This window comes from Xenia sp. Carnegie-2017, unplaced genomic scaffold (assembly GCF_021976095.1).
Source record: "Xenia sp. Carnegie-2017 unplaced genomic scaffold, XeniaSp_v1 HiC_scaffold_21, whole genome shotgun sequence".
Classification (NCBI taxonomy): Eukaryota; Metazoa; Cnidaria; class Anthozoa; order Malacalcyonacea; family Xeniidae; genus Xenia; species Xenia sp. Carnegie-2017.
This window is the reverse complement of record NW_025813484.1, coordinates 5,733,328-5,742,577: the sequence shown is the minus strand read 5'-3', so window position 1 is coordinate 5,742,577 and position 9,250 is coordinate 5,733,328. Positions and strand designations below refer to the sequence as shown.

Here is a 9,250-nt window from a genome sequence, read left to right as displayed (position 1 = left end):
GACTGTTTGTTGAATACTTTCATTGAGATCTGTTTGGCAAAGACAGGAAGTTATTTTACATATCACACGAAATGATTTCCCTTTATTTCTCTTTTCCGGACTCATTTCAAATCAATTATTCTGCTGCTCTGCATTCCAAATTCCGCGCACTTCCTTTAGCACATATTTGCTTCGTTTTAATGACTGTAGAGCAAATGCAAATTGCCAGAAAGCTAGATAACGCGTCACGATAAACGTGATGAACTCTTCAACTGATCATGTCGACAACATTTGTAGCTTTGGTTTAACTGTTGTGCTGAAAAAGATGCCTTCAGAAAGATTTTATATCAGCCAAGTGTTTGTTATAATGTTCAACAGCGTTTTGCTTGTTGCTACTGTGTTCCTTAATGGACTTGCGATTGTGACAATCTTTAGATCGTCTTACTTGATGGGAAAGCCGTGCTACTTCATCGTTTTTCTGCAATCAATCGTCGACTTGATGTGTAGTCTTCTGGCTATGCCATTATTTCTCGTTCACCTTATAAATGTAATTCATGGAATGGTTGACTGTGTTGTCTACGTCATCACTATGTTTGCAACTTATTTTACGCTGGGCTTATCTAGTGTCAACTTACTTGCTCTCACATGGGAGCGATACGTTGCTCTCTTGCATCCTTTGCACTATGGCAGCATTGTCACCAGAAAGAAGTTGATGGTAGGTGGAAGGACAAGTACAACCCTGTGTAGAAAAGTTTTAATTTGTCTCGACCGCAAGTTGCCGTTGTTAGGCATACATCTCTTCACGGGAAAAGCCGATTTGTTTCCGATTAGTTCGTTATCTTTAATCCCTAAAAATGAGGTGTTCATTCTTTTTACGTAACATACCTTCATAACTCTAAGACTTCAATTTTCCTTTAGGTTGGTGTATGTTTTGCTGGGGTCATCGAATGTTTCATGAAAACTTTATTTTTAACAAAATTTCACCATAGAGAAACAGTATTGTACAATCTTGTGAAGGTCATGATTATTTCTGGGTACGCTATCTTTGCATACTCTTGTATCTTCTTGGTAGTAAAAAAGTTGGCTCGGTCCAGTATAACTTCATGTAGTCCAGTAGAGAAAATCAAGACGAGTAGAAGGAAGCTGTTCATTCAACAAATTAAACATGCAAAATCATGTGTAGTGGTTGTAGCTTGTTTTTTTTTTCTGATTCCAATTCCATCATTTGTATACTTGTTCTTTAAAGGACGCGTGCAAAGAAATGATCTTTCGCTTATTCGAATTTGGCTCAAAACTCTCGCATTTTTAAATTCCTTGATGAACTCCATCTTATTCTTTTGGAGTAAAAAGATGTTGAGACAGGAGGCATTCAAGCTGTTAAAAGCAATAAATGAGAAATTGAGGTTATCGTCGTCCTAATCTTCATCCTTATCTCATTTCTAATCTTGATCCTAATCTGTAATTATTCATAGGACTAATGTAAATGGCTCATAAGGCAATTTAGAAAAGTTGTAGAAAACATCAGGTGAATGTAAGTCTTAATGAATGTAAGCACTCAAGCTTATGAAAACGATAAGAAGGAAGCTGTAGTCAACTTGATCCTAATCTTGATCCAAATATTGTTCTTAATGTTGATGTCAATCTATAACCATTCATAAGAAAAATATACACATGACTTACATTTATAACAGAAAAGTTAAAGAAAACATTGGAATACTTGAAACTACATAATTGAGCATTATTTGTAAGTCATTAAATATTTACAAAAGCTGGTAGGGCTTTTTTTTAAGGTTTCTAGTCAGCGTTTAGCTTAATTCTTATTACAAAAAAAAACCAGTTCAAATAATCTTTTATATATTTTACTAAAGCGAATTTCCAAAATCTCTGCCACTCGAGCAAAATCAATTGAAACATGAAGAGACAAGATATACCGTTATATCTTGCTCATTTGTACTTTGTATTACAGAGCTTCGACAAAAAGTGCGTGCTATAAAGATGTAATTTGAGTATCTAACGAACTAGTTGCACAAATCTATTTAGCTACGGAAGAGGTCGCTGAGCGTTACTTCTTCTACAAAAATCACCGTTTCCATGGGCACGCATTCGTGTGAAGAGAAATGCGATGCTGTCCATCTTTTGCGAAATATGTCTAAAAAATCGGTCCAGAAACTAATAAAAAACGAAAAAGGTCGATCTGGTTGAAATCGTGCTTTTTTCTTTTAAGCAAGACGACCAGAACACTGTTTGATTATAATTACCAATTATAATAGTTACCATCACATAGTAAAACGAAATTCACGGCATAATATGTAAGAGCGTCATGTCGCATTAACATTTCATTGATGACGCTCGCGCGTGAAATGATCAAAAAAAATTTTGGGTGGTTCAACCCTTAAAAAAATTTCACATCTGACTTTATATATGAAATGGTATGTAAAACTTATGTGAAATTGAAACATTTCATATATGAAATGTCTATTTAATATATGAAATTCCAATTTCATATGTGAAATCAAATGTGAAATTTTCGCAAGGGAAGGACTTCGTGGCAGTAACGCATTATTTATCTAATCAAATGCCGTTATAGGAAAACCCCGAATTTTATAGTCTGGTTTACCTTCAATGTTCTAGTTAAAGATACGACAAGATTTTATTCCAAAAGGTAAAAACCCCTTAGTTTTTTGCAAAGTGCTGCCCAGACTGTTTAAATATATAGAACTTTTTTTCACTTTTCTTTTGTTTAGTATTAGTTAAAGAAGAGCTATCAAAATCACTCATTGTATAATAAGTATGCTTATTGAGCAATGACACTTTCTGAAACTTCTTGACGTGTGCGCCCACGGCTCTTTTGTACGTCATAGTTGGAGGAGAACGACATTATAGAAGATTTTATACTAAACAGGTGGATATTTACAGACAAATTTTAAACAGACAAATTTTAAACATTGAAAACAAGTTGATTTGAAAAGTCTCTTTGATTGATTGATTGATTGGTTGATTGGTTGGATCTCAGGGGCCGGTTGTATAAAAACGTAGTTAACTTTAACTATATTTAACGCTAACTACCGTAGTTAACTCCTTAACTATAGTAACTTAACTGCTTGACTTAACTGCGTTGCACAAAACGTAGTTTGTCGGATAGTTAAGTAACTGCGTTGTTAACTTGCGTGGAAATTGCGTGGAGTGTTGTTTACGTTAAAAGACATAAAGTTTAATCAATTTATGCTTTGTAATGGCGGGCAAGTGAACTAGAAAATGACTTCAAAATCAAGAAAAATCTCTTGGCTTATGTTAAAATCTTAAAATATGGCAAACTATTGTCGTTTTTACGGATGTTGATGATGCGAAAAGAAAATTTAACGAACGATTCACGGTGACATGGTAACCGGATTAAATTGTAGCATATATTTTATACTTTTCTCAAGAAAATCAACCCGTAAATTCTGTGTCATACAGTACGATGTCGATGAATGATATGAGTCTCGGCAAGGACTGCTTTATTTCATGTACCAATTGTATATAATGGACTTGGGCAAACGAAACAATGAACTCTTCTCGAATTGATTCATATTGTGTTCTATGTGCAAGGATGTAAATATTAAAATGGCCTTGCTTTTACAGAATTTAAAACTGAGAGATTGAGGGTAACAAAGGAAAAGGTCGTTTCGTTTCTCTTTATAACAGCTGAGTAAAATGCTTCAAAGAAATGTGTCTGCACAGACATAAGTCACACATATTTGTAAAAGTCGACTGTGATGAACTTTTTTATTATTAGAAAACATTTCTTTGACTCATCATAGTTAGTAGCCATGTAATCCAGCAACTGTCTTTTCTCTGCTTGTGACATGTTATGTTCACAGCTATACACAAAATACTGATTAGTTCTTTTTTTTTTCCTACTTTTTAAATCATCAAACAGTAGCTAGAGCTTTCTGCCTCTTAGAAAAATATTGGCAGCCAAGATTGTATGTACATTAAAAATAAACATTTTTACATAGGAAATATATGTAGTATGCATCTTGGTAAGTATTTGAATAGCTTTAAACAGCCATTGATACTATCAGTAATAATGTATAAAAGAGAAAGATATTGTTTTGCTAATCATTGAAAGAAATGTTGTTAACCAAAAAAATTAATCATTGTTTTGTGACGAGACATTTAGTCACAGGTATGACTGTATGAGCAAAAGAAGACAGTCATAGACTTTTTATTGATAGACTTGTTAGCAAACATTTCTTAAAGGTCATCATAGTAACAATGTAATCTCACGACTGTTATGACATATCTTTCCTCTGTCATTAAAATGTAACATAGGGATATAGAATAAATATTGTATTCATTTCGTCTTCATTGTCATTTCTATCCTGTTAAGCTCATGCCATTTTGTTTATTATAGATTTTGAGTTTCCCCAGGTACATAGAATATTTCCTCTTAACTTATTTAATTTAAAATCTATTCTCAAAAATAGTTTTGTCGGAATAGCTTATAAAGTCTATTTGTGCATTGTATTGAACTTAATTCACAGGCGAAGAATTATTATTAGAAAACATTTCTTTGAGTCATCATAGTTAGTAGCCATGTAATGCAGCAACTGTCTTTTCTCTGCTTGTGACATTTTATATTCACAGCTATACACAAAACCCTTTTTTGTTCTTAATTTTGCCTTGCAAAAACTAAGTTATAAAAACTGCTGGGTATATTTGTTAATGAGCCTTAGCTATGAAACTTTTATTTACGCCTTTGTGATTTATTAGCCTATTTTTGTCTAAAGCTTGGGAGTTTTATTCATTTTTTTCTACTTTTTAAATCATCAAACAGTAGCTAGATCTTTATTGGCAGGCAAGATTGTATGTACATTTGACTGTCATGTATATTTTCTTCTTGTGTAATAAACCATGTGCAATGGATAATGTACATATATCAAGCAACATGGACCTTCACCATGCATGCTAATGAAATGTTTTATGTATTTAAGAAACTAAAATCATTGTATCTCATGCAGCTGATACACAAAAGAGTAGTCATGAATAAAAACTGTTGTAAAGGTCATGTATCTATATGTATTATGATTGGTATACTTAGAACAACATTTATACTGTAGTATCTATTTGTTTTAACATAATCTAGCTTATTTTCCATAGAGCAATGAGTTTATATGATGCATATGATATTCAATTAAGCAAAATGCATAGGGAAAAACCCGCAATTTGAATATTTGATACATCCAAGGCTATAGGATTCATTGCTCGAATAACATTCTTTGTTTTTTTTTTTGTCATTGAACGAATTGTACGTATTTGTAAGACAATGTCAGCGAGTTATGTGCACTAATCTTAAAGAAGTGGCTCTATCTCAATTGAAAGTCTCGCTTATGAGTTGCAAAGAGCTAACGGACGCAAGGAAAGATAATACAAAATGCAATTGCTCTTGGGTAAAAAAGGATTTGTTACGTGGATAAATTGTTGGCTATTTTTCGTCAGCAAAACTTGGGATGTTTTACAGCACTGACGAATGTAGTACATTGTCCATAAAGCTCTTATTCTAAAAGCCTTTGCCATGGAAGATACATATGTGATTAAAAACTCAAGGTAAAACCTTGTTGATCAACAACATCTCACCCATAATTGTCTTTGAGAAGGTAAGCCGCCATATTTAACTGTGTTTTAAAAAGTTAACTATGCTCCATAGCATAGTTAACTTTAACTACCTTTTAACTGCATTTAGCGCTAACTACTTTTTTATACAACTGACTTAACCGCGTGGTTAAATTTAACTACTTTTTAACTGCAAAAAGTGTAGTTAAAAAGTAGTTAAGAGCTTTATACAACCGGCCCCAGATCTGTTTTGCACAGGCTAACGCAAACACGGCTAAAGGCCAGTCAGCGCACGCGTTTTATTGTTGCTAATTTATAATTCTAAACACTGGACCAGTGAACTTCATACATATATATATATATATATCTGGTATGAAAACGACAATACAATTTATACATATAAAATTGAAGCCAAAGTCTTAGTCTCTTGCGCGGTTTGTACGTCAGTTCCAGTCCTTCAAAGTCGAATATTCACGCGGTTTGTACGTCAGTTTCATTCCCCTGAGTGCCAAACATACACGGCCAATATAAATTTAAATACAAATTACAAAAGCATACACATATAAACAACATCACGACAAACAACACACGAGGCCAACTCTTCGCAAAAGGTTATTTTTTACAGCTGAAACTTTACTACAGTGAGTTCGTTGTTACTTACAACTTAAAACTAGGAAAAGCCAACTGAAAATTACACTGTATGCTAAAAAGACAATACAATAAGAAAATATGACGAGAAAATATTCAAGCAAAAATTTTTCTTACATCGGAAGGTAAATTTTCAAACGGTGTCAGACAGTGTTTGTCTTTTTTTGTCATTTCAGTGCATTTAAAGATTTGGTTTTCCGAAGAAAAAAGAAACTTGAATATCCAGTTTCATAAAAAATATTGAGTCTATAACTGGTATTTTTACTTTTTACAGAGCCATTGTATTTTTCATCGATTTTGATAGTGCTTGAAACTTGAAATACTAAGTGGTTGTCATATCGATATCAATAATTGAATATCCTTAAAGACTTTGATATGTTTTAAAGGAAAACCGCAGCGTAAAAGCAGATCGACCAAGTTCACCTCACCTGCTTCTCGATTTATCACTTTGATTCACTTTCCGTGAACATTTCCTTCCAAAAATTTCGTTTTTTTACGCTCTGATCAAGATCCGAACTCTACCATTACCAAGGGACAAATGATTTAAAAAAATTAAAATGAACACGCGAGAGACTACAGCCTGACGTGTGATGACGAATGATGAAAACAAATATTTTTTTGGCTTCAATTTTTGGCTTCGGTTATCATTCCAATTATTCGAATGTCGAGTTCACTGCACTGGACTTAGTAAACATTCTCTTTCAGCGGTCAGTGAAGCAGTTTCACTATCCATTATAGTTATTTTTATCATTCCGTTTTATCAAAACCCCGGTCAATTTCTTTTATCTCTTTTGATCATTTATTCCAGTCATGATCTTTCATTGGAATTATCTTATATTTGTAATTGTATGTTATCTGTTTGTGTTGTTTAACCAAAACTTAGAGGAATGGTAACACTCTGTTTACGGAATCTACTTCTCTTTTTGATACATGTCTTTTTCGAATGTTTCAAACGTCAAACTTTACATCAGCCGAATGCATTTAAAAACAATGTGACGAAATTCCTCATTATATCTTTTGTTTTAAATGCATTCGGCTGATACATGCGTTAATTGACAAAGCACAAGTACTTTGGAACTTTACAATTATTCATAACATTTCAACAATTAGCTCATTAGAACACTCCCCTTTTTCACAAGATGCTGGTTCGCAGTCACTTTATCTGCTTCGTTTTTCTTGCGGTTAGCAAGCGCTTATGACACATATAGATTTATCAAGCCAGTGTATTTATTGTGCGTGTAATGTGTTATAATAGTGAAGCAAGTAGCTCAGATTGCAAGAGGATCGAGAGTTTAGTTTCTCCCTCATAAATCAAGTATTTTGATCAAATCCTATGGGTAAAGATGTATCTTTTGAAGTAACTTCCGTGTGAGATAACGAGTCGCATCATTTTTTGCTAAATTTTCCAAATATTCTGCAAGAGGCTTTATTAAGGTTTTATAAAATACGACGAGACAAAGTTTTTTTTTGTTAACAAATTACTGTCCCACTTCCATTGACATACAATGGTCGTTTTTATCCTTATGACGATTAATAGATACGTCTAAACTCATAATATATTCAACTATATAAACTGTCGAGAATAAAGACTTAAAGCAAAGCTAAACGTTAAAACCAATTGATCGAGACGAGTTATAAGGAATTAAAAGCTAAAGTCTTCTGGGGCTGGTTGTATAAAAACGTAGTTAACTTTAACTATAGTTAACGCTAACTACCGTAGTTAACTCCTTAATTGTAGTAACTTAACTGCTCAACTTAACTGCGTTGCACAAAACGTAGTTTGTCGGATAGTTAGGTGACTGCGTAGTTAACTTGCGTGGAGTGTTGTTTACGTAAAATGACATAAAGTTTAAACAACTTATTCTTAGTAATGGCGAGCAAGTGAACTATAAAATGACTTTAAAATCAAGAAAAATGTCCTGCTTAAGTAAAAATCTTAAAATATGGCAAACTATTCTCGTCTTTACGGATGTTGATGATGCGAAAATAAAATTTAATAAACAATTCAAGGTGACATGGCAACCGAATTAAATTGTAGCATATACTTTGGACTTTTCATATAAAAAAACGACCCTTATCTTCTGTGTACAACAGTACGATGTTGATGAATGATATGCGTCTCGGCAAGGACTGCTTTCTTTCGTGTACCAATTATATATAATGAACTTAGGCAAACAAAACTACGAAGTCTTCTCAAATCAATTCATATTGTGTTCTATGTGCAAGGATTTAAATATTTAAATGGCCTTGCTTTTACAGAATTTAAAACTGAGAGATTGAGGGTAACAAAGGAAAAGGTCGTTTCGTTTCTTTTCATAACAACTGAATAAAATGCTTGAAAGAAATGTATTTGTACAGACATAAGTCACACATATTTGTAAAAGATAACAATGATAGATTTTTTTATTATTAGAAAACATTTCTTTGAGTCATCATATTTAGTAGCAATGTAATCCAGCAACTGTCTTTTCTCTGCTTGTAACATGTTATATTCACAGCTATACACAAAAACCTTTTTTGTTCTTAATTCTGCCTTGCAAAAAACTGAGTGATAAAATCTATATATATTGGGTATATTAGTTAATGAGCCTTAGCTATGAAACTTTTATTTATGCCTTTGTGATTTATTAGCGTATTTTTGTCTAAAGGTTGGGAGTTTTATTCATTTTTTTTCTACTTATTAAATCATTAAACAGTAGCTAGATCTTTATAGCCAGTCAAGATTGTATGTACATTAAAAATAAAAAATTTTACATAAGAAATACTTGATGAATTATCAATAAAACCTACTAATTGATTGTCATGTATATTTTCTGCTTGTGCAATAAACCATGTGCAATGGATAATGTATATATATCAAGCAACATGGATTTCACCATGCATGCTGATAAAATGTATTTAAAAAACTAACATCATTGTATCTCATGCAGCTGATACACAAAAGATAGTCATGAAGAAAAATTGTTGTAAAGCTCATGTATCTATACTTAGAACAACATTTATACTGTAGTACCTCTTTGTTCTAACT

The 9,250-nt window shown here is 32.8% G+C and overlaps 1 protein-coding gene across 1 annotated transcript; it reads left to right on the top strand.

Annotated features, from left to right (window-relative positions):
• The first annotated feature begins 258 nt into the window (after positions 1–258).
• Positions 259–1,398, top strand: LOC124444601 (olfactory receptor 4C15-like). Its single transcript, XM_046995213.1, has 3 exons — positions 259–694; positions 898–1,111; positions 1,226–1,398. Exons 1-3 carry the CDS (start codon positions 305–307, stop codon positions 1,396–1,398), a joined length of 777 nt encoding a protein of 258 aa, XP_046851169.1. The 5' UTR covers positions 259–304.
• Positions 1,399–9,250: the final 7,852 nt, after the last annotated feature.